This window comes from Rhineura floridana, chromosome 1 (genome assembly GCF_030035675.1).
Source record: "Rhineura floridana isolate rRhiFlo1 chromosome 1, rRhiFlo1.hap2, whole genome shotgun sequence".
Classification (NCBI taxonomy): Eukaryota; Metazoa; Chordata; class Lepidosauria; order Squamata; family Rhineuridae; genus Rhineura; species Rhineura floridana.
The window spans coordinates 96,258,251-96,282,374 of record NC_084480.1 but is presented as its reverse complement, the minus strand read 5'-3'; the positions used below and the strand labels follow the sequence as shown (position 1 = coordinate 96,282,374).

Genomic DNA, 24,124 nt, shown 5'->3' with positions numbered 1-24,124 from the left:
TTTTATTCCCAAAGGCTAGATTATTTCTGTTTGTTATTTAAAGATCACCAGTTTTCCTATTTAGGCCAACATTCAGAATCAAAGTTGAACTGTTTCGGAGCTTCATGTTGGTTGGGATACTCTATGTACTTCTTTTGAAGTTTCAGAAATCTATATTCTGTCTTTCTACTATATAGGCACTGCAGTTGAATTTGTAAGCCAAATTAACACACTACCAGAAGCTCCGAATAAAAATAAACCAATTACAAATAACAAACACACCCCTGTAAAGATGGCAATACTAACAATTAAAACCAATAAAACTAATTACTGTTAAAAGCCTGGGCACATAGTTAGCCTGGTTTCCAAATGACACCAGGTAAAGATGCCAGGTGATTGTGTATGGGCAGAGAGTGTCACAGTTGAAGTCAGGACCTGACAGGCCATGCAAGCAAGATGAAGTGACCTGCTTCCAGCAGCACCATAGGGTGGTGGTGGGGAAATAAATGAAGGCAGCAATTAGTGCCTAGATGGTGCATCAAAACTAAATGTTGACCCTAGTAGTTGGGCTCTGCTCAGGCACCAAAATGTCTTGGACCAGCACTAATTGAGGCACCACTATAGAAAATGCACTCTTCCTGGTAGCCGACTAAATGTCCAGGCAACATCTCTCTGTGGTTTCATATCATTGCTATGCAGAAGCCCACAGCATAAATGCTACATAGTTGAGCAGTGGTCCCCCAGCACCACCTCCTGAAATATGCTAGTATTATGAGAAGAACCATTTGGCAAGATACCTTCAATTCCCATCCCTGACAGAAAGAGCAGAAGGATATCATGGCTGATGGTATCAAAAAACCCACTGAAGGATCCAAGAAAATCAACAGGGTTGCACTCCCTCTATCTCTTTGAACAGGCCACACTAGAGACCAAAGCTATGTCAAAACCAGTTTGGAAGCCAGATTGAAATGAGACAAAATAATCAGTGTCCTCCAGCCAATAGTTGGACAAGAAGAGTTTAACCAGTGAAAGCAAGGATTGAAAAACTAGCCCAATGAGGAAGAAAATTAAAACTCAGTATGTGAATATACAAATTACCTCATCTTAGCCTACCATGAATAGGCACTGCCTTGCCTGCTATGTGCCAGGAAATACACATCTAATGGTGCAATACATGTGTACTCAAGAGTTCAATGTGCCTTACGCTCAGGTAAGTGATAGAACTGCAACCTTCGTAACTGTGAAACAGGTCTTCCAGCAAAGGGATCTGAGTCACCCCAGTGACAAGCAACTGATAAGGAGGTCGGAAAGAGTTTTACAAACAAAAGTTGTTTGGTTAAACTAACAGACTTTAAAATCCAGAACATTTCCACTATATACACCTATACAAAACACATTTATTTGGGTAAAAATCCTATAGATGGAGTACATGTGCTTAGTATTGGGTTGTATGATTCCTTTATTTATATTTACTAACTTTGTAGGACTGTGGTTCACAAATCTGTAGTTATATGCTACTCTATGTGCGGAGGTTTCCTCACATTGTTGGAACACAGATTTGGAACACATACCACCACAATTATTGCTATATAACAAGTACACCATCCCATTTGGAATCGTCTTCATCAGAATAAAGGCCACAATCCAACAGAGTCAAGTGCACTTAAAACCATTAATTTCAACAAGCTTAAGTGCCCTTAACACTCTGTTGGATGGTCGCCAACCTTTTGTTCATTCTGTTTATGTATGCACGTAAAAGCACTAATTCAGTTTGACATCTGTAAATAATGATTCATTTTTATTAATGTCAGCTGCAATAATATAAAACAGAAAACCTCTTGAATTACGAAGTAAATTTATCCAAGAGTACCAACGTCTATGCTCTGGACTCTTGTAAGGCTATTGTAAGGACAGAATATGGAGAAACCGATTGGTTCCCAATCAGAAAGGGTATGAGATGGGTGTATTTTATCACCCTATCTGTTTAATCTATACGCAGAACATATCATACGGAAAGCGGGATTGGACCAAGGTGAAGGTGTGAAAACTGGAGGGAAAAACATCAATAATTTAAGCTATATGGACGATACTGTACTACTAGCAGAAACCAGTAATGATTTGAAACAAATGCTTATGAAAGTTAAAGAGGAAAGCACAAAAGCAGGACTACAGCTGAATGTCAAGAATACTAAAGTAATGACAACAGAAGATTTATGTAGCTTTAAAGCTGACCATGGTATTACTGATCTCTATGTATGGATGTGAAAGTTGGACAGTGAAAAAAGTGGATAAGAGAAAAATCAACTCATTTGAAATGTGGTGTTGGAGGAGAGCCTTACGCATACCATGGACTGCGAAAAAGGCAAATAATTAGGTGTTAAAACAAATTAAACCAGAACTGTCACTAGAAGCTAAAATGATGAAACTGGGGTTATCATACTTTGGACACATCATGAGAAGACATGATTCACTAGAAAAGACAGTAATGCTGGGAAAAACAGAAGGGAGTAGAAAAAGAGGAAGGCCAAAAAAAAAGAGATGGATTGATTCCGTAAAGGAAGCTACAGACCTGAACTTACAAAATTTGAACAGGGTGGTTTATAACAGATGCTATTGGAGGTCGCTGATTCATAGGTTTGGCATAAGTCAAAATCAACTTGAAGGTACATAACAAAAACAAATGAACATTTTCATTTTCACCAGACTACATTCTGGAATCATTAGTAATTATACTTGAGAATATTATAGTTTCAAAGAGGTTATTATATATTCCTAATTCTCCTGTAGAAGTCTCTTGTAAAAAGGAAATCTTGTGTTTCCCCTCCTAATAGGCTATATCTTAGCAGATAAATCAAGGAATATTCATATATGCCTATCAAAGAAGTTCCATTCCTTCAAATCTCATTTAAGCCATAGCTGGGAAAATTTTCAAAAATAATATTTGGCCCTAGTTGATGCAGCATGGGCACCTGGGTATTGAGAATCCCCATAAAACGTGATAAAACCCTGTTCTTGTCCCCACTGGCCTGTATATCATATTAAGCAGGTCTTTGTGAGCCTCCCACATCCCCAGCCTCTTGTCCCTCTCTGTCTGATGCAACTCACATGTATTCTGGAACATGAGAACTCCTGCTGAGGCAAATGTAGGGACTGGATGTGGATTTAGGAAGTGTACAGCCCTGCAATTCTGCCAGTGCAGTTAGCCATTTACCTATAGGGAGGTGACAAAATGGCTCTAGTGAGCCATATGAGAAACTTCTGCATACAGGCTGTGGGTTCATTATGAGTGGATCAAAACCTTTCATTCAAAAGATAATGGGGGGGGGAGCCAAGCCTGTTAATGATATTCATTTTCTACAGTCAACTCAGGTATGTAACTGTTGGGACTGTCAGACGCAAATTACATACTTTCCGAGACACCAGTCACTGTGCAAACTATGGGCTTCCTGAGGCTTAACTGGATCTTTAACTTGCTCCCAGGGCCGGCACCAGCCTGCCCTGGGCCTCGGCACTCCCTTTCTGCGATTCGCGGCAGGATTGGTACGGCGGATCACAAGACGGGAGATCCCAAGCTGCCTGCCATTCCCCGCTCTACTTACCTTTCTCTGTGTGGAGGTTTGCCATCAATGAAGATAGCGGCTGAGGTTTCCCTACGGGGCTAAAGCCTCTGCCGCCATTTTGGTTGATGGCACGCATGCGTGCTACACGCGTGCATTGTGCCATCAACCAAGATGGCGGCAAAGGCTTCACCCCCTTAGGGAAACCTCAGCCGCCATCTTAATTGATGGCAAACCTGCAAGCAAATCGCGCGTAGCCGCAAAAAGAGAAAGGTAGGTGAAGCGGAGGAATGGCGGGTGGCTCTGAAGCTCTTATCCTGAAGGGGAGCGCAGGGGCCCTCGGCCAGTGTCCCACCTGGACGCCCTTCAGAACCGGCCCTGAGACGCAAGATCAACACAATTAGTGCCCTCTTTGTATAAAGCTTTCCATTCCTCTGCACGTTCTGAAGAACCGTGTTTGAATATTCTGTTTTTTTCAGTGTCCAGTATCTGTGCAGGTATAAGATCATGGTTATGAAGGCTTCAGCAGAAGATGATGATTCGGAATGGGAGCTTAACATACCTGAGAAGATGGAAAAAAGTAACACAAGTTGGATAGATATTACCCAAGACTTTGAAGACTGCTGCAGAGGTAAATTACACTACAGGGAAACCTTTTCTCTTGGCATGCTTTGATGTCTTACCCTCAAAACTTTTAGACGGTGGATATAATATAGTCCATGTAAATATTGCCATTGTAGTAATAAAGAGGAGGAGCCAGCTGGCTTGCACTTGCTGCTGCTGCCCCTGTTTGGATGAAGAGGCATGCCAGGCTTGACTTAGACCAGACTGAAAACTTCCTTCATCACCCACCCAACTCATATCCCAACCATCCACCTCAATGGTAGCAACAGTCCTCTTTTCCATTTGCTAAGATGAGAGGGAGGCAGTCACCAAGAAGCTGTGTTTGGTGTCAGTTTTAAATTTGTGTGATTACACTATCTACAGTACAGTGGTTCCGCTTATGCAGTATAGTTGCATGAGTGATGTGCAGAGGCTCAAAATAAAAAAAATTTTAAGGTGGGGAAACCCAAAAGGAGAGAGATCTGGATTTTCCCTTTTTCTTGTGTAGCAGCTGGCTCAGATGTTTTTTTTAAAGCCAGCCATGACAGATTTGGGTTGGCAGCCCTCTTTCCAAATAAGTAGATTTTCTTCCTTTTTGTTTCCCTCCATTATTCTCACAGTACAGACATTGAATGCCTACCCACTTTCTCTGGGAAAAGTTCTGTTGATACCAGGTCTTCTGTATGTTGGACCTGAGCCCTGCGTTCTATGAATTGCTAAACATATTTTGTTATTATTGGCTAAAACCCTAGATTTTAAAGATAATTTCAAAATGCTCTTTTCTCTGTATCTGTTTATAAAGTAATTTTTGGGATGATGGGATCTAGATACAAACACTGTAGGATATCTTTTCCTTGATGTTAATTTAAGACATTTTACTACATTTACATTCAAGATTATGTAACTTGAATTGCAAACCTGACTTTCATCTAATTACATTTGTGGGTGATAGCCAGTGAGATCAATCTATGATTTAGTTAGATATCACTCTTTGTACTTTCTAAAGGGAAATTATTTTTTCGAATGGTTGTTGTTTTAAATAGCTAATATTCGGTCAGGGTTTGAAGGAGGAGGTTGCGTGGTGTGACATGAGTCTAGTGTATTCAAATTTATTTTTAAAGCTTCATTACAGATCCTGGGGTCTTACAGTATGATGATTATGAATAAGATTCTCATAATGTTCTGAACTGGTGCAAATCTCAAATGTTGCCTTATGTCCACTTTAGTTGTTCAGGGCAGGGATGAGCAACCTGTGACTCTCCAGATGATGTTGAACCTAATGTCTCTGTTGACCAAGCTGGTTGGGGCTGATGGAAGTTGGATTCGAACAACATCTGGAGGACCACGTGTTGCCATCCCTTGCTTAGGTAGTGCTTCTAATTCGTGACTTTTTGTTTGTCTTTCCAATTTTTGTGGCAGCATAGTGGCTGCATTGGGATGTAACGCTAAACCATGGATTAGCATTAAAAGAACAAGCATAACCTTCTCCCCCCATCCCAGGCTCATCCCCTTTCATCTTTCTCAGCATAACAAGGAGATCAGAAGATTCTGCTTCTGTTTTATATTAACTGCAGTTTCGTGTATCTTCTGAATCCTAAACTGTGGTTAGTTAAAACAAGCCAGCTTCACAAACTTATGTTTTGAACTTTGTTTATTTCCACTAACCACAGTGAAGATTAACCACAGCTTGGAATGAGTTCAGATGATGTAGCACAAGCTTTGGTTAATCAAAAACATAAGCAGAAATTCACATTCCTGCCAGAGGATGGAGGGTGCTCAACTCAGGATTGGGAGAGGCTGAGATCAATCTCATAACACTAAACTGGTAAAACATTACATGCAAACCAACCCAGTTTTTTTTCTTTATCTTTGATTATATACAGTGGTCTTGTTGAGTATTTATTTGAAATATTTGAATACTACTTTAGTGAGTTGTTCATTTTAATTTCCTTCTAGAATTGAAGTTGGGGGAGTTGCTTCATGACAAACTGTGAGTATACCATAAGAATGCAAGTTCTTAAAATGTATTTCTTGCATCTTAATATGAAACAAACACACAGAAGCAGCTTCTAATTATGTCAGTGGGGCTTACTTCCAAACATGTATTCTTAACAACTGCAGCCTACGTAATCTTCCAGATCTGTTGGCTCTTTAAAGAACATAAATTAACATTGATTTATATTATCAGCCTGAAAACTCTTGAATGCAATCTAGTGCCGCAGCACTATGCACATGTACTTGGAGCAAGTCCTGTTGAACTCAGTGGGACTTAATTCTGGGTAAATATGGTGCAGCTATACTTGTGGCTAATAACTTGTTCAGGGGGAAAACTTAGGATATATAGTTCATAGACAAAAACAGCCATGAACATAGTTGGAAGTAAGTATGGGTAGACTGTTAATCTATATAACTATTTAAATTGGGCTTTTAAAAATAGTTAATGATGTTGGTTTAGTTAAGTCATCAGTTTTTTACAGCTTTAAAAGCTTGGGCTCATACAAATTCAAAAGGTTTGTAAAACCAGGTGAGGATTATACTCACACAAATTGTGGAAAAAGAAAATGAAACTCATGCTCTAAATTGAATTTTATTTATATTTTTTTGCTGTGAAAATGCTATCACAGTAAATTTCATCTATCTTATATGAATTCCACCCATAAGTGGGAAGTGCAAGTCCGTTGGTGGATTTGATCCCATGGACACTCTGACATATATGGGCTTAAATTAAGCTGCCTGTCTGAGAATGTGAATCCACTTACATCACTGGTGGGGAACCTCTGACCTGTGGGCCTAATTAGGCCCAGCACACATCCCCATTTGGCCTGTGAGGCTGTTTTTTTTGCTGAGCCATGGCCATCTGCCCTGCATCTGCCATCCTATATGAAGTCGGATACAGAGCAGGTAAAGATTAGGCGAAGTGGGGTTTGCAGGCACCATCAATCAGCTGATTGTCAGTGCTTACAAAACCAGGTTTTTTACAAGTTTTTTTACAACAATCAGTTGATTGTCAGTGCTCACAAAACCATTGCCTTCAAAGTCCATTTGCAGGAGCAGTTTGGAAAATGCATTTGCAAATGGAGGGGGGAAATGTCATTTGTTGGGTGTGGTTTGAATCCAGACTGCACCTGGGCTTCAAAGGGATTCTTTGAAGACATGCTGTCAGTGCTGAGAGCAAGCCTATCTGAAGTTATCACTTGACATCATAATGTTTTCAGGTGATTGTCAGATGGGTGAATAAAGATCTGTCCCCCCAGCTAGATCCAATGCCACATCTATGCTTTACATTTTGTACAATATTTCCCCACAACACACACAGATATAGATTGATATCATTGTTTTCACAGTTTGTAATTTAAGGTCAGTGTTAAGCCACAATAGAAACAGCTGAATAATGGTACGAAGTCTCGTGGAACAGTGCATAAGACTTTTTCATGATGTGCATCCGTATTCTGTGGTTCTCAATACTAGTATTTTGTTCTAAGCATTAATTGGAAAAAATAATATCTTTGAGTACAGCTTTACTTCTCTATATTGAAGCTCTGATTTTGTCATGAGTGTGGGGTGGCAGCAATGAGGAGGAGGAGTCAGACTTTAAATGGGAAGAAGACACCAGTGATGTGTCTTCAGGCGCTCAGGAGCCTGCGAGCTCCCGTGCTGTGACAGCTCTGCCACCCCAGATCCAGTTACCAGCTGGGAAGTCCATCCCTGTCAGTAGCAGAACTCTCTGCCCATCTCTCACCCCCTTTCTCTGCTCACTCCGCTGTCACCGCCGCGTAGCCCTACCCTTCCTGTTGAGGACTCTTCTGAGTCAGCTTGGCCACCTTCACCCCAGACCCATAGGCACTTGCACTGGCAGCCTCAGTGAGCTCTCACTATCCCTCTGAGGAGGAGCGCTCATTTGCACGTGCACTCTCTGTAGTGACTCGCAGGCCACACAAGTAGGGTGCCCACCCTTCCTCACTTAAGGTTGGTGAGGGGGCGTGTCTAGTTGCTGCGACCACATCTTAATGCAGTATGGTCGTGCCATGCCTTTTTTAGTTATGAGACTGAAGCCTATGTAATCTGTAAGCTGATTCATGAAGCACTCCGAACTTGCTTTATCCATTAAAGCTGCTAAAGAAAAACTCACCTCCATTTCTGAGTCTGTCTTTGTTGGTTTTGGAGAGGACAGATGTCCTATAAAAAGAAGTGTATTGAAAAATGCAGTTTTTGTCATACATTTTTCTAAAAACAGTCAATTATCATTCCATATATAATAGCATTTTATTTAAATTGTGGTTCCTGATCCCTGTACTAGGGAAACACTTGCTAGGTCACAGTGGGATTTACTTCCATGTAGTTATGAATAGGATTGCAATGTTAAGGTATATACTTTGCTTCTCCAATGCATCAAATCTCCAATTCCTTCCTTTAAAATAGTGGCTCCCAAACCTTTTCCCCCTCAAACCACTTGAAAATTGCTGAGGGTCTTGGCAGACTCCTTACTGATTTATCTGCCTTTTGTAGCAATTGTAATGTGCTGTACTAGATGCTATGTGATTTTTAATTGTATTTTACTCCTATTTATTTTTATTGTATTACAATTTGAATTCCATAGAATTCCAATTGTAATACAGTAAAATACAATATTACTGTATTTTACAATAAGATTTTTTGTTTCAATAAGAAAAGAAGCAATAAAAATACAATTAAATACCAATATGAATATTTAATGCATTGGATATGCCATCTCCCATCTTCAACCCCAGATCTACAGACATGCTTCAGACCTCCTGAATGAAGCTCACAGACCACACTTTTGGAACTCCTGCTTTAAAATGTTCTTGAAAACTGCATATATAAGTTCTGCATCTGTTTTTTGAAGATGACTTTTCAAGAGTTGCATGATATGCATAAGGATAATTTATGTGTCAACTGCATCAACAAAAAAAATTATTTTTGTTTTGAAGTATTTGATGATTATGCTTTGAAACCATTTATAAATTCATTCATGCCAGCTTAGTTTTTCTTTTTGTGTGTGTTGCTCTCCTTAGTTTCGGTCTGTTTGAAGCCATGTCTGCTATTGAAATGATGGATCCCAAGATGGATGCTGGTATGATTGGAAACCAAGTTAATCGAAAAGTTCTTAACTTTGAACAAGCTATCAAGGTTGGCATTCTTTGCATTTTTGTCAACGGCTTAGTAATTCATAAAGATGAATGTCATAGTTGAATGAACACTGATGTAACTAACTTCACATTTAAAACAATGTGTAATTTCATTTGCTAGCTTTAAAGAATCTGTCCCCCATTTCACAAGAGCAGAGAATAGCTCTCCACTGCATATGGAAAAGGCTGAGGGGAGGTTGTAAGGGAGATGACGAAGAAGAATCTTTCACAATTAGTTCCATGCATCGTTCTTGTTCCAGCCCACAGCACTGCTAATTCAGCAGAAAACTGCACACTGTTTCTAGAATCTCCTTCCATTTGTGTGCATCAGTCTTGCCTCCCTGCCCCAAACAGGTAGAAATGAGTTGTTGTTGTTTTGTAGGCTGATGAAATGTGTTTTGCTACTGATAGAAACTCATGCACTTCCTCTCTGTCTTTTTTTACAGGATGGTACCATTAAAATTAAAGATTTATCCTTACCTGAGTTGATAGGGATAATGGACACTTGTTTTTGTTGTTTGGTAAGAATATTATGTTTTTATGCTTGACTAGTAGGATTAACAGAAAAAGAGGGCATTTACTTCCCAGTGAAGTTAGAACAGCTGATGAATTTTAGCTTTAGAGAGTTTCTGGGGATGTACAGTGGAAGCTCGTTATAATATGGGGATTGAGGGACAAAGGATGCACCTGGGTTGTAGGGGTTCCACATTATAATGCAAAGCATGACTCAAGGACATTGTCATACCCATGGCATATCCAAATCCACGGTACAGTGAACCACATTATAACAAGCTTCCAGTGCAGTCCTAATTGCAACTATTAGATCTCCATTAATGACAATGGGATTACTACCGAGTAAAAATTTATTTATTTATTTGTTAAATTTATATACTGCCTGTCCTCCCAGTAGGAACCCAGGGCATAGGAATGTGCTTTAAATTAGGATCCAGATTGGAACTGTAATATATTTCCGTGAAACTAATGTTTAAAACATAGCTTTGTTGGATAGTCAGCATTCTGATAAAATGGAAGGTATCTTATGCACAGTATTAAATTTCACCCTCCTCTTGAATGGAGAAACATTGTTTTGTTTTCTTTGCAGAAATCTTACAAATTTAAACTAACATTGGGCAAAATTCATGCTTTGCACACAAGGGCCAGGAAAATTACCTATGCATCAGCCATCATGCTAGTGCAGCCTACGAAGGGAAGGTGAATTCCAAGGCCTTATAGATTGCAGCCCGTACTGGTGCTCTTGGCGTGAACAAGGCATTGTTTTGAGAGCTGGGAGGAAGCAGGAAGAGGCCAGTGTACAGTTCAACTTACCTGTTTGGCCCAGGTCTGTCTCCCATGCTGCAGCCTCCTATGTACAAGTGCTCTGATAGAGCAATAGCATTCTCATGACAGCACAATAGCATTGCTCCAGCAAAGACCCCCCCCCCGTCATAAAGAAATAACCTCTGCACAGAGTCTGCCTGAGGTCCAGACAGTAGATACTTTGCTGTGGGACACAGTGGGGCTTGCATTGTCAGGCCCAGCTTAGCATGCAGTTTTATGCCTAGCGCAAATGTGGTAGAGCAAGATGAAGGGTCAATGTATCTGAAGCCCTTGGGATTGAATGTCGTTGCTGGTGGCATCTCTTATGTTGCCACCCCAAGTCTATGTGTGTATGAAGACTCTGCTGCCTACCTTCCATGTGTGTGCCTAGGGTCTCAGATTGTGTCCATGATCCTTACTGTTTTATACAATCTAGTTGTTCACTGAAGTATAATGGAGTGCATTAATGGATGTAAATCTGAGCACTTTATTTTTTATGCAGTCGAGAATTAGGTAGGCAATATTTAAATTAACATACCTCCTCTCAATCCGGCAATTAAAAATAAATTAAATATTTAGTTACTATTTAGAAGAAAAAATAAGAGTTGAGTCACACATGGGCTTGCTGTCGTTTTATTTTGTACACTTGATTTCTTTTCAGATAACATGGTTGGAAGGCCATTCTTTGGCACAGACTGTATTCACTTGCCTTTATATTCATAATCCAGACTTTATAGAAGATCCTGCCATGAAGGCATTTGCTCTGGGGATCCTCAAAATTTGTGATATTGCCAGAGAAAAAGTAAACAAAGCTGCAGTATTTGAAGAGGTAAGTTGTTGTTGAGGTGATGGTTCTATTCCTCCTCACTTGAAAATACAGCTTGCTCTATGTACAACAGTATGTGTTTAGTTGGCTGCTGTTTTTGAGTTGTATTTTTTTAATCTCTTTTTATTGTTTATTTATTTTTTATCCCGTCCTTTCTCCCAGAAAGAGCCCAGGGCAGCAAACAGAAACACTAAAAGCACTTTAAAATATCTCCAAAACAAAAGACTTTAAAATGTATTAAAACAAAACATCTTAAAAAACATCTTAAAAATAATTCCAGCAAAGACGCAGACTGGGATAAGGCCTGTACTAAAAAGGCTTGTTGAAAGTGGAAGGTCTTCAATAGGCACCAAAAAGATAACAGAGATGGTGCCTATCTAATATTTAAGGGGAGGAAATTCCAAAGGGTAGATGCCACTATACTGAAGGTCTGTTTCCTATGTTGTGCGGAACTGACCTAATAAGATGGTATCTGCAGGAGGCCCTCACCTGCAGAGCGCGGTGATCAACTGGGTATATAAGGAGTAAGACGATCTTTCAGGTATCCTGGTCCAAGCTGTGTGGGGCTTTGTATACCAAAACTAGAACCTTGAACTTGGCCCGGAAGCTAATGGGCAGCCAGTGCAATTCTTTCAGCAGCAGGGTAGCATCTTGGTGATACCCTGCTTCAGTGAGCAGTCATGCTGCTGCATTTTGCACCAGCTGTAGCTTCCGGACCAACCTCAAGGGCAGCCCCATATAGAGCATATTACAGTAATCCAGCCTGGAGATTACCAGTGCATGAACAACAGTGGTCTTTTTAACTTATGTATGGCTTTTTTTGGTATGTTTTATTTTGAAATAGTCTTTCCTTGTTGCAAGTCACATTCAGTACTTAATTGTGGACACAATAGAATATAAAATCATTCAGTAGATGCTTCTCATTAGATCTGATAGCCATGATGGCTATATTCTATCTCCATTGTTGGAGGCAGCATGCCTCTGAATACTAGTTACTGTGGATCATGAGCGGGGAATACTTACACTTACGCCCTGGTTTGGGCTTCCTATAGGCATCTGATTGGCCACTGTGAAAACAGAATGGTGAATTAAATAGGTTCTTGGTCTCACCAGCAGAATTGTTCTTGTATTTTCATGTTCATGGGCGCCCCTGCAAATGCCACTTCTGAAATCCTCAGTTGCCGCCCTGGGCTCCTGCTGGGAGGAAGGATGGGATATAAATCAAATAATAAAATAAATAAAATCCTAGGGTGGTTCACATATATGAATGAATAAATCTTGTGCCTCTCCATTCCATTGCATGTGTGCTTGGCATACCCTTTGCTAGAGTGGTGGCTACTATTATGACATACTTATCATTAGACATTATTTATTTGGGAACTTTTATCTGTTTCCTTCTGTTCATTCTGTTTCCTGACTCCTAACTGAGCAGAGCAGAGGGAGCTGTCTCAGATGGTCCACAGGAGAGGAGATGCAAGCAAGCCAGCTTTCAGAGAGCAAGCGAACAGAGCGAGCAAGCAGGAGTTTGACAGGGGAGGTCAAGGGGAAGGTCCCTAAAAAAAATAATAATAATTACTAATTCTCCTTGTACAGCGCACTGCATACCAGTGGGACTCTCACGTTTATCCTGAATTAGGACAGGACAAAGCACAGGCCAATCCAAAACAAGTAGTTAGAAAGAAAGAAAAGGTAGGAGAGTATGAAATGGAAGGATACCCCAGTGGTTGTGACCTGCAAGGTGTGTGCCATGTTTGTTTTCTTGCCTGAGAACAACATGGTGTACACGTGCAACAAGTGCAAGCTTGTGGCACTGTTGATAGAAAAAGTGAGAGGCCTGGAACGATGGGTGGCCACACTGAGAACTATAAGAGAAGATGAAGAGTTCTGTCTAAGGACGCTGGATCAACAGCAGCAAAGAGAAGTGGAGGTGGGTGGAAGAGCAACAACATGTGGTAGCAGAAGAGGAGACTGCTTTGGAGAGGAACAACAATATTCAATATCCAAGGCCCTCCTCCGGGTACCAACTCATCAGGATGCCCGGAGGATTGTTATTAGATCTAGGGCCTTTTCTGTAGTGGCCCCCGAACTGTGGAACAGCCTACCTGTGGAGATACGCCTGGTGCCTTCGGTACTTTCTTTTAGGTGTCAGGTTAAGACCTGGCTATACTCCCAGGCATTTTAATGTTCAATGTGTTTCATTTAATTTTTTTTTCCGTTTAACTTGTTGCTGATTTTATTGTAATTTTATTGTAATATTGTATTTTAATCTTGTTTTGTTCACCGCCCAGAGAGCTATTCGCTATGGGCGGTTTAAAAATGAAATAAATAAATAAATAAATAAACGAAGTGGAGGAAACTCCATGGGAAAGGGTGACAGTTAGGAGCAGAAGAGCTAGAAGACACCCTTCACCAGTGGAACTATGGAACCATTTTCAACCACTCAAGGATGAGACTAGAGAACAGCCTGTGGTGGAAGAATTACAGGAGACCCCGTGTGACAACGAGCAAGAGGCTGAAGCTCAATCAAGCAGGGGCAATGAAACCACGCCCCACAAGAAGAGAAGAGTACTAGTAGTGGGAGACTCCCTACTGAGTGGGATCGCAACCCAAGTATGCTGAGAAGATCTGTGGACTTGCCAGGTATGCTGTCTACCAGGAGGACGAATTAGAGATGTGACTGAAGGGTTGCCATCACTCATCAAGCCCACCGACAGGTATCCCTTTCTCATCTGTGTGGGAACAAATGATATTGCCAAACAGAGCTATGAAGAAATCACATCAGACTTTGAAGCTCTGGGAAGGAAACTCGAGGACTTTGGGGCCTAGATAGTTTTTTATCCATCCTTCCAGTACTTAGAAGAGTAGAAAGGGAAAGAAAAATACTCAGTGTGAATGAATGGCTACGAAGGTGGTGCCGACGTGAGAGATTTGGATTCTGGAACCACAGGCTATGCTTCCTGGAATATGGACTGCTGGCAAGTGATGGGTTGCATCTCACAAAGACTGGGAAGAATGTGTTTGTCCACAGCATGGAGAAGTTCATCAGGAGAGCTCTAAACTGAATCCTAAAGGGGAGGGAGACGTAAACTTGGTGGTAATGACTGATGAAGGCTTGTGCACAGTAACGGGACCAGAGATATCGGCTCTAATAGGGCCCAGTAACAGTCCTCAGAAAAATGTAATAAGGAAGTCAAGCCATAAATCACATGGTCTTCGATGCCTGTATACTAATGCGCAGAGCATGGGAAAAGCAGGATGAACTTGAACTCTTAATACAGGAGGTTAATTATGACTTGATAGATATAACTGAAACTTGGTGGGATGACTCCCATGACTGGAATACAGCAATTGAAGGATATAACTTGTTCAAAAAGAACAGAAGGAATAAAAAGAGAGGTGGAGTCATGTTGTATGTTAAAAATATATATCCCTGCACAGAAATACAGGAAGATAAGCTTGGTAGCTCCACCGAGAGTATTTGAATTCAAATTAATGGGGCAAGTAATAAAAGGAATGTGGTGCTTGGAATCTACTACTGACCACCCAATCAAGGCGAAGACAAGAATGTAACTTTTGAAAAGCAAATTGTCAATGTTTCGAGGAGGCATGATGTAGTAGTAATGGGGGATTTCAATTATCCTGATATCTGTTGGGAGACAAACTCTGCCAAACATGGCCCCTCCAAGAAATTTCTGACTTGTGTTGCAGATAACTTCCTCCTACAGAAAGTGGAGGAAGCAACCAGGGGATCAGCTATCCTGGACTTGATTCTAACCAATAAAGATGATTTGGTGGACGAAGTGGCAGTTACTGGAACTCTGGGGGAAGTGACCACACCATACTTGAATTCTTGATTTTAACACAAGCAAAAGCTGAGGGTAGCCATATGCGCATCCTGGACAGGAAAGCTGATTTTAATAAACTCGGAACAATTGTAAGTACGGTTCCATGGCAAGGGCCCTATAAGAAAAGGAGTCCAAGATGAGTGGGAGTTTCTAAAAAAGAAAATTCTAAAAGCAATTGCAAGCAAGCAATTGCAACAAGGAAAAAAGGGGGAAAACAGCAGAAGAAGCCAATGTGGCTTCACAAAAAGCTTAGAGATGACCTGAAAACAAAAAAGGACACATACAGGAAGTGGAAAGAAGGCCAGGCCACAAAGGAAGAGTACAGGCATGTATCACAGAATTGCAGGGATGGTGTCAGGAAGGCTAAAGCTGAGAATGAGCTGAGGCTAGTGAGAGATGCTAAAAGGAACAAAAAAGCTTTCTGCAGGTACATCCATAGTAAAAGACAGAGAAAAGAAATGGTGGCACAACTACTCAATGAGGATAGCAAAATGATAACAGATGACAAAAAAAGGCAGAAGTGCTCAATTCCTACTTTGGCTCAGTCTTCTCCCCAAAAAGGGTCTATGACCCTCACAGGAAACATAAAGTGGAAGGGGCGGGATTGGAACTTGAGATTAATTGTCCTGTCCAGAGCCGAAAGAATGAGGCTGGAGTGTGTGTGCAAGTAAATCTCGTTTTATTAGAGTAATGGATACATCAAAGGCATTGCGTTTCATAGCTAACTCACTAGAGTCCCTAACTATACTCTAGTCATGCTCTGCAGCGTGTGAAGGAAGTGACTCAGCGACCCCCCACTGGGAGCGGCAGGCTTATATAGGAAATGTTTTCGAACGTAATCTCTGACTCCTTCGTAATTCCTGTCTTTGCCCTGTCCGTTTCTCACGGCGACGGGAACGAGGAGATGGGACGCGCATCCAACAGCTCATCTGAAGACACCTGCTCCTGAGCAACGGGCTCGAGGTCAGGGGGCGGTGCCACACTGGAATCCTCCTGGGAACTACTTGGTAAAGGAGGAGCTGGCACTGACTCTGAAGCTTCCCCCCACAAGTCCTCTGCATCAACTGGGGGCGGTGCGCTCGGCTCCTCGGAAAGGGCGTTACACGTGGGAACTGGCTGGAGAGCAGGCTGCCCCCCTCCCGCACGATCCTGCTCAGACACAACAATCCCCAACTCTGCTTCTTCTGGCTGTGGAGGTGCCTGAAACTCATGCCCCCCCCTTCCTGTCCCTTCTGAGTTGGCTGCAGCGCAACATCAATAGACAAATGGTCAAGGAATACCTAATCACTTTGAATGAGTTTAAATTGGCAGGGCCTGATAAACTACATCCTAGAGTATTGAAGGAACTGGCTGAAGAATTCTCAGAACCGCTGTCTATTGTCTTTGCAAAATCATGGAGGACTGGGGAAGTGCCGGATGACTGGAGGAGACCTAATGTTGTCCCTGTCTTCAAAAAGGACAAGAAGGAGGAACTAGGGAACTACAGACCAGTCACCCTAACATCAATCTCTAGAAAAACTGGAGCAGATTATAAAGCTGTAAGCACCTTAGAAAACAATGCAGTGATTACTAGGAGCCAACATGGATTTATGAAGAACAAATCCTGCCAAACTAATCTTGTTTTTGATCAGGTAAACTCCCTTGTAGACTGTGGGAATGCTGTGGACATAATATATCTCAGCTTCAGCAAAGCTTTTGACAAAGTGCCCCATGATACTCTGATTAGCAAGATAGCTAAATGTGGGCTGGATGGAACAACTATCAGTTGGATCCACAGTTGGCTCCAGAATCATGCTTAAAGAGTGCTTATCAATGGTTCCTTCTCAAACTGGGCGGAAGTAACGAGTGGGGTACCACAGGGCTTGGTCCTGGGCCCAGTGCTCTTTAACATGTTTATTAACAACTTGGATGAGGAGGTACAGAGCATGCTTATCAAATTTGCAGATGATACAAAACTGGGGGGCACAGCTAATACCATGGAATATAGAAAAAAATTCAAAGGGACCTTGATAGGCTGGAGCATTGGGCTGAAAACAACAGAATGAAATTCAACAGGGATAAATGCAAAGTTAGTCACCTAGGAAAAAGGAACCAAATGCTCAGTTATAAGATGGGGAGTACGTGGCTCAGTAATACGACATGTGAGAAGCATCTTGGAATTGACATAGATCACAAGCTGAATATGAGCCAACAGTGCAATGTGGCTGCAAAAAAGGCAAATGCTATATTAGGCTGCATTAACAGAAGTATAGTTTCCAAAGTGCATGAAGTATTAGTTCCTTTCAGCACTGGTTAGGCCTCATCTTGAATACTGCATCCAGTTCTGGTCTCTGCACTTCAAGAAGGATGCAGACAAACTGGAACAGGTTCAGAGGAGGGCAACAAGGATGATCAAGGGACTGGAAACAAAGCCCTATGAGGAGAGACTGAAAGAACTGGTCATGTTTAGCCTGGAGAAGAAAAGACTGAGGGGAGTTATGATAGCACTCTTCAAGTACATGAAAGGTTGCCACACAGAGGAGGGCTAGGATCTCTTCTCAATCATCCCAGAGTGCAGGACACAGAATAATGGGCTCAAGTTGCAAGAAGCCAGATTTCGACTGAACATCTGGAAAAACTTCCTAACTGTTAGAGCCATACGACAATGGAACCAATGACCTAGGGAGGTGGTGGGCCCTCTGACACTGGAGGCCTTTAAGAGGCAGCTGGACAGCCATCTGTCAGGAATGCTTTGATCTGGATTCCTGCACTGAGCAGGGGGTTGGACTCGATGGCCTTATAGGCCCCTTCCAACTCTTCTATGATCTGCCTTTCCAGCTTCAAGTTTCAGGCACCCAAGATGCCATACAAGGCAAAAACCATGAAAGTGCCAATAATGTAAGCATCAATTTAAAATGCAAACACATCAATAAAATATGAAGGGCACCAATAAAAGGGTGTGGCCTGGCTCACTGGATAAACTGGAGTGTGCCCTCTCTTTCACACCAGAGGAAGAACTCGGAAGCAACTGTTTCTGTTTTAAGCTCTAACTACAGTTCCTTATGATGAACAAACTTGGGGAACTGGTTTGTTTTGTAGACCTATACCGATGGTAGGCAACCTGATGCCCTCCAGACATACTGGCCTACAAGTCCTGTCATCCCTGACCTTTGGCCATGCTGGAGCTTGTAGTCCAGAACATCTGGAAGACACGGGGCAGCCTAAGCTGGAGCTATATTATTACTCCAAGAAATTGTATACAACCTAGAATAGGTGTCTTAGTTTCCTAGCACTGATGGCATGATTATTTTAACATCTTGCCTTGTCGTTTACACATCTTGTATATTTCTTAGTGATATTCTGAAAATATATAGGCACAGGTTCAACCTAAAACTGGACCCCACAGTTTAGTACTTTGTGCAGAAAAGTTGTGAAGTAAGCTATTGCTGAACGTACAAGATCTGAACAGAGTAGCTTATAATAAATGCTATTGGAGATGATTAATTCATAGGGTCGCAATAAGTTGTAATCGACTTGAAGGCATATAACAACAAGCTATTGCTGTTCACAGATATGCCTTGATTGCAGCACTTAATTTTTCTTTTTGTGTTTAGGAAGATTTTCAGTCCATGACATACGGATTTAAAATGGCGAACAGTGTAACAGATCTTCGAGTCACAGGTAAGTCTCAAAGAACCCAGTCCCTTTTCTTGTAGAAAGATGCACTTCATAGATTTTGAAGAACAAGGTTCCAGTCCTATGTATGCTTCTCTGGAAACAAGTCCCACTGAGTTGCCATAAGTTCTTATGCATAGGATTACATGGTTAAGACATTGGCTGTACTCAGATGATATTTCAAATTTCACTTCCTTCTCTTGTCAAGGCAAAGTTTCCATTACATCCAAAACTGTCAAGTTATACTTTGAGCAAGCCTTCCAAGCCAGGATTCTCCAGAGGTGGTGAACACACAACATGGTGGGTTACATTGACCTCTTGTGGCCAGAACCAGGATTTCAGATCACAGTTTAAAATCATGGTTGAGAGAACTTAAAACATAATGCCTTCAAAATAAAAGATCTGTCATGAAATTAGGGAAGGCAAATGAAAGTAATAGGTTTAGGGCTCTGATAGTTGAGATTTTGTTTTAGTTTAGGATTGGGCCCGGAGGCCCTCCAGATGTTGTCGATTTACACTTGCCATCAACCTCATCCATCATCAGCACTGGTGAGTGGTGATGGGAGGTAAAGTCCAGTAACATCTGGAAGGCCACAGGTACCCCATCTCCAGTTTAGTTAGCTAGAATGGCTGTTGTGTGTAGCATGCAAATGTCTGCTTAGTTACAAGTGGCATTCATGCATCTAAACTGAATTACATTTTTCCAGGTATGCTGAAGGATGTTGAAGATGACATGCAACGGCGAGTTAAGGTATATTTCGTTGGTAAACTTTTTTTAATAACTTTATTTTCTATAGAAATTTTCAGTACAGTTAACACAGGCTAAACATAGCCTGAAAAAAATTAAGAGTACCATAGAATGCAGCTAATTTAGCAGGGGTGAGGAACCTCTGGCCTATGGGCCAATATTGGCCCTGCAGGGAGTCCCATTTGGTACCCTAGGGTATTTTTTCCAAACCATGCCCACTCACCCATCAGCTGATATCACTGGTGATGTCAGCTAATGGATGGGATCTTCTTTGTAAAGACCGCCCTGCAATGATCTCTTCAACCTCCGAAAAGGATCAGTGAAGGGTGGGCTTCCAAAAAAACCAGGTCTGATTGCTTTTGCTGTGCATGAAGTGAGAGCAAGCAGATCTATTTTTTTCTTCAGCGCTTTTTTTACAAGCTTCCCCGCACTGTGTCCTTTCAAGTTCTGATGGTGGAACTTGAAAGGAGGGGCATGGGAGGCTTAGAAAGTCTGCCCCGTGCTGATTTTTTCAACCCCCAAAAGGATCAGTGCAGAACGGGCTTTTCGAGCACAAGAGATTTTGATAGGTGGACAGAGCAGCCCATTTGTCAGTCATATGATGTTATAGTGACATTGTGTGATTGACAGGTGGATTGCCCCACCCAGCTACCAAAGTTGGCCCATGGGGTGGGGCCCAGATAAAGATCTGGCTCCAGAGCAGAAAAGGCTCCCCACCCTATTGTATAGAATATAGAATTACAAACTTCAAGCTGTAATTATAGTCGCTTGTTGCAATGATTTGGTGGGGCTAGGATCTGAAATTTACATATCAGAAAAATATTGAAAGAGCCTTGTGGCACCTTAAAGACTAACACATGTATTACTGCCAAAGCTTTTTGTAGATGTAACAAGTGTCATCCTGAGTTTCAGGGAGATAATAAGCATGGCTAGGGTGGGGGACAATTGTAAACAGTGAGGTCAAAAGGAATGAAATGCTGTAAAATACAGACAGTGATACGTACGTTATTGAGAGTGGTAAATCTGACTTATGAATCTTCATATGGTGGTTGAGCTTGGCTGTTTATAAATGTCCCAAGCTCATTTCATAGGTAAGTCTATTAAACTTCTCCTGTGAGTTGTAATTATTGCATCTGTGCAAAAAAAGTAAAATAGAGTCTTTGTGCAATGGAGACTTTGGAAAAATAACCAGAATTGTAAGTATTGAGGTTTTGGCAATGTTTTGTTTGGTCATTTTAATTTCTGTGAAGATCTTGTCCCAAAATGTGGAACTGTACCTTTCATGTAAAGACAGTTGGACTATTTATACATCAGCAGGAGCATGCAAAAGGGAGAGCAATGGCTGGAGCATGCTTTGTCTCCTGCTCATTTCAGAGGCATGGCCTATACATGTAGCAGAAAAAGGTAGGAATGAGCTTATGGAATCCTCAGATGGTGGTAGAGTCTGTACTGCTTCATACTGCTGCTTGAAATAACCTTTTTGTTTTAAAAAAACAAAACAAACCTCCCTGCAGGTAGAAAACTAGCACAGGAGGAAGTGAATTAGGTTAGAGATTCTTTTTCTGAGGTGTGTTAGATTTTACTTTTGGGGAGGTTTTGTGGGAAATAATTCAGAAATAATATCCTTTATTTGCTGTCTAAGTCCCCTCTGCTGCTTTATTCTACTGCATACGTAGACTAGGCTAGAGTATCATAGGAACATAGGAAACTGCCTGATATCGAGTCAGACCATTGGTCCATCTAGTTCAGTATTATCTGCACCAACTGGCAGCAGCTCTCCAGGATTTCAACGAGGGGGCTTTCTCCCAGCCCTACCTGAAGATGAGGGGGATTGAACCTGGAACCTTCTGCATGCAAGGCAGATGCTCTTCCACTGACCAATGGCCCTTCAATACTAGAAAAACAATATCTGGGACATTGTAGTGCATTGTGCGTGTTGGGGGTGTCTGTCAAACTCCCATCATCTGCATATCTTTTTTGATATAAAAAATGGATCTCCTCACTTTATATGTGAATGAGACAAAGACAAAAGTCAAGGAATGTCAAGAAATCCATCATGTCTAATGACTCTGGCTTTCACAAGTGAGAGGTAATTTGAACCCAGGTCTTCCCAGTCTAAATCTGCTCCCCGTATACTGCACTTCAATGGCTCTCCCTAAGTTCTGTCAAAACAAAATGTGTCTTAGGTTCTGTGGCCAGGCAACATTTATAAATATAGGTCTGGTTCACATGTCATGCTAAGCCAAACTGTGACTTAGTACAAGCGAGCAAATGTGCAGGCTCCTGGAAAGGAGATTATGGTTCCTTTGCTCGTCCCTGGTTGTTTTGCTGGTACACTGAGCTATGGTTTGGCTTAGTGTGTTGTCTGAACCAGGGCTCTTGGTTTAACCCTTTCCAGATGAACCACAAGCTGTAACCAAGCTTTGGCCTGTGGTTTGGCTTATATGTGAGTGAGGGCACGAGTACTCTCACCAAAACAGATTATTAGCAAAGCATAATTAACAGAAGAATTTATAAACCACTTAATGAAAAAATCTCTAAGCAGCATACATAAAACACAATTATCAGTAATGCACAGATAAATCAGTAAAATTTGTAAACTGAAATTTGTACTTTTTTAAATATACCACTAAATTGTTCTAATTTCTTTAATTGCAGAGCACTCGAAGTCGACAAGGAGAAGAGAGAAATCCAGAAGTAGAACTTGAAGTAAGAATGCTTGCACACCGTGCAAAATCATCAAAAGAGTCCTGAAACATCTTCCTACAAAATGCTGTAAAATAAAATTTACCTATTTCTTGAGAAGTTACAAGGAAATGTGCAAAAGGCATCATCTGTATTTAAGATCACAAGATTGCTTTTTGTACTTTTGGCTGGGCTTGAATTATGCACTAGATTGAGCAGGAGAGAGAGAGAGAGAGAGAGAGAGAGAGAGAGAGATCACATAAGATGCAATCATTTAATTTAATTTTATCAGTTGTAAAGTCTCAGTAAAACATAATTATTGGTACTAACAATTAGTTACTGATTTCAGTTATTCAGAAAGAGTTTATTTTTAAATTTTATTGTAAGCAGAGTTAGAAAACAGCTTTTGTATATATGAATAGCAAACATATTTGTAATTTCTCTGAATCTTTTCTAGAAGTTCAGAAATTATTAATTTTGGAATTTGTTTTTTCTATAGCATCAACAGTGCTTTGCAGTATTCAGCAGAGTGAAGTTTACCCGGGTATTACTGACTGTATTAATAGCCTTTACCAAAAAAGAGGTATAACTGCTTGGTAACTTTTTAACTAGCTTTGTGATGCTACAGAATGTTAAAGGCAGATTCTTATGTCAAACGTCCATTTTCAGTGGCTGTATATATATCTGAATAGCAGATGCTAGGGACAAACAGTGGTGGGGGTGAATGAAACAACTGTTGCCTTCATGGCGTGCTTGTGGGCATCTCTAGGACAGAATGCTGGACTAGATGTGCCCTTGGTCTGAGGACTCCTCTTATGTTTCACCCTCTGATGGCTGCAGAAAACAGAACTACTTATTTGAAAGGAGAAATGGGCAGATAAATTTCTAGAAGGGTCCATGTTCTGCTGCACTAATCAAACCCACAAGATTACTTTCTCCTGTTCACATCAAAAATCATCAACCTTTTTGGACCAGTGGGCACAGTTCAAATTTTGAAAGTGCTGTGGGTGTCATTCACAAAAAGGCTGCCATGGGGCCATAACAAACATGGCTTCTGTGGGGGGCATGACATAACACAAAATTAGAATAAAGTCATGATGAAGCTTTTCCCATAATTGTATTTGAGTACTGGAAAAGGTTTAACCTGTTAAATTTCTGCCTGCTGTACATTTGATAAAGGCACAAGAACTTGTCCCCCCGCTCCCAGTGTGAACCCTAAAGCAAAGCCTAGGCTGCCATTCTGTACCATTTACCTGGATGTAAGTTCCATTAAGCACAAACTAACTTGTTTCTGAGTAGACGTGTATGCCATTGTACTGTAAGTTAACTATTTAATGAATTGTTAATGAGTGCCTGCTCTTTAGCTCCTGCACAGTAGATACATGTCAAAGCCTCTTTGCAAAGTTTTCACATTTGCCTTTTGAGGGGAGGGGGATTCTTCAACACACACCCACACTTAATAGGCACTACTTGATCTCAAACAAACCCACAACAGGAAAGATGCATCCTGGTTTCTTAGATTAAATGGTAGATTAACAGGTAGGACAAACTATGGAGATTCCAAGGAATAGTAGAAAATCACAGAAGCTGGAAAAGTGCACTAAAGGGGAGAGGGAAATGGCCTCTCTTGAGGACCTGAGGGATTCCTATTGCCTGGTGTCAAAACTATTCACTTATCAATCACAGCTCTGACTTCACTCATTGATTAAAAACACTGACAAGTGGGAGCAGCCATGCTGGCTTATTTCACAGAAATTGCTTAG

The 24,124-nt window shown here is 41.2% G+C and overlaps 2 protein-coding genes across 3 annotated transcripts in view; one reads left to right on the top strand and one right to left on the bottom strand.

The window, feature by feature from the left end:
• The window catches only part of AGTPBP1 (ATP/GTP binding carboxypeptidase 1), a 129,701-nt gene extending 126,056 nt beyond the window's left edge, over positions 1 to 3,645 (bottom strand). For both annotated transcript variants that reach the window (XM_061626652.1, XM_061626690.1), the window contains exon 1: positions 3,579 to 3,645. The gene's annotated coding sequence lies outside the window, so the exon portion shown is untranslated. The remainder of the gene's footprint in view (positions 1 to 3,578) is intronic.
• Positions 3,646 to 3,729: 84 nt separating this feature from the next.
• The window catches only part of NAA35 (N-alpha-acetyltransferase 35, NatC auxiliary subunit), a 41,747-nt gene continuing 21,352 nt past the window's right edge, over positions 3,730 to 24,124 (top strand). Inside the window, exons 1-10 of the mRNA XM_061626740.1 lie at positions 3,730 to 3,809; positions 4,016 to 4,167; positions 6,096 to 6,129; positions 9,173 to 9,287; positions 9,733 to 9,807; positions 11,265 to 11,432; positions 18,868 to 18,934; positions 19,636 to 19,679; positions 22,335 to 22,385; positions 22,861 to 22,944. Coding sequence (XP_061482724.1) covers positions 4,044 to 4,167; positions 6,096 to 6,129; positions 9,173 to 9,287; positions 9,733 to 9,807; positions 11,265 to 11,432; positions 18,868 to 18,934; positions 19,636 to 19,679; positions 22,335 to 22,385; positions 22,861 to 22,944 — 762 coding nt within the window. The 5' untranslated portion in view covers positions 3,730 to 3,809; positions 4,016 to 4,043. The remainder of the gene's footprint in view (positions 3,810 to 4,015; positions 4,168 to 6,095; positions 6,130 to 9,172; positions 9,288 to 9,732; positions 9,808 to 11,264; positions 11,433 to 18,867; positions 18,935 to 19,635; positions 19,680 to 22,334; positions 22,386 to 22,860; positions 22,945 to 24,124) is intronic.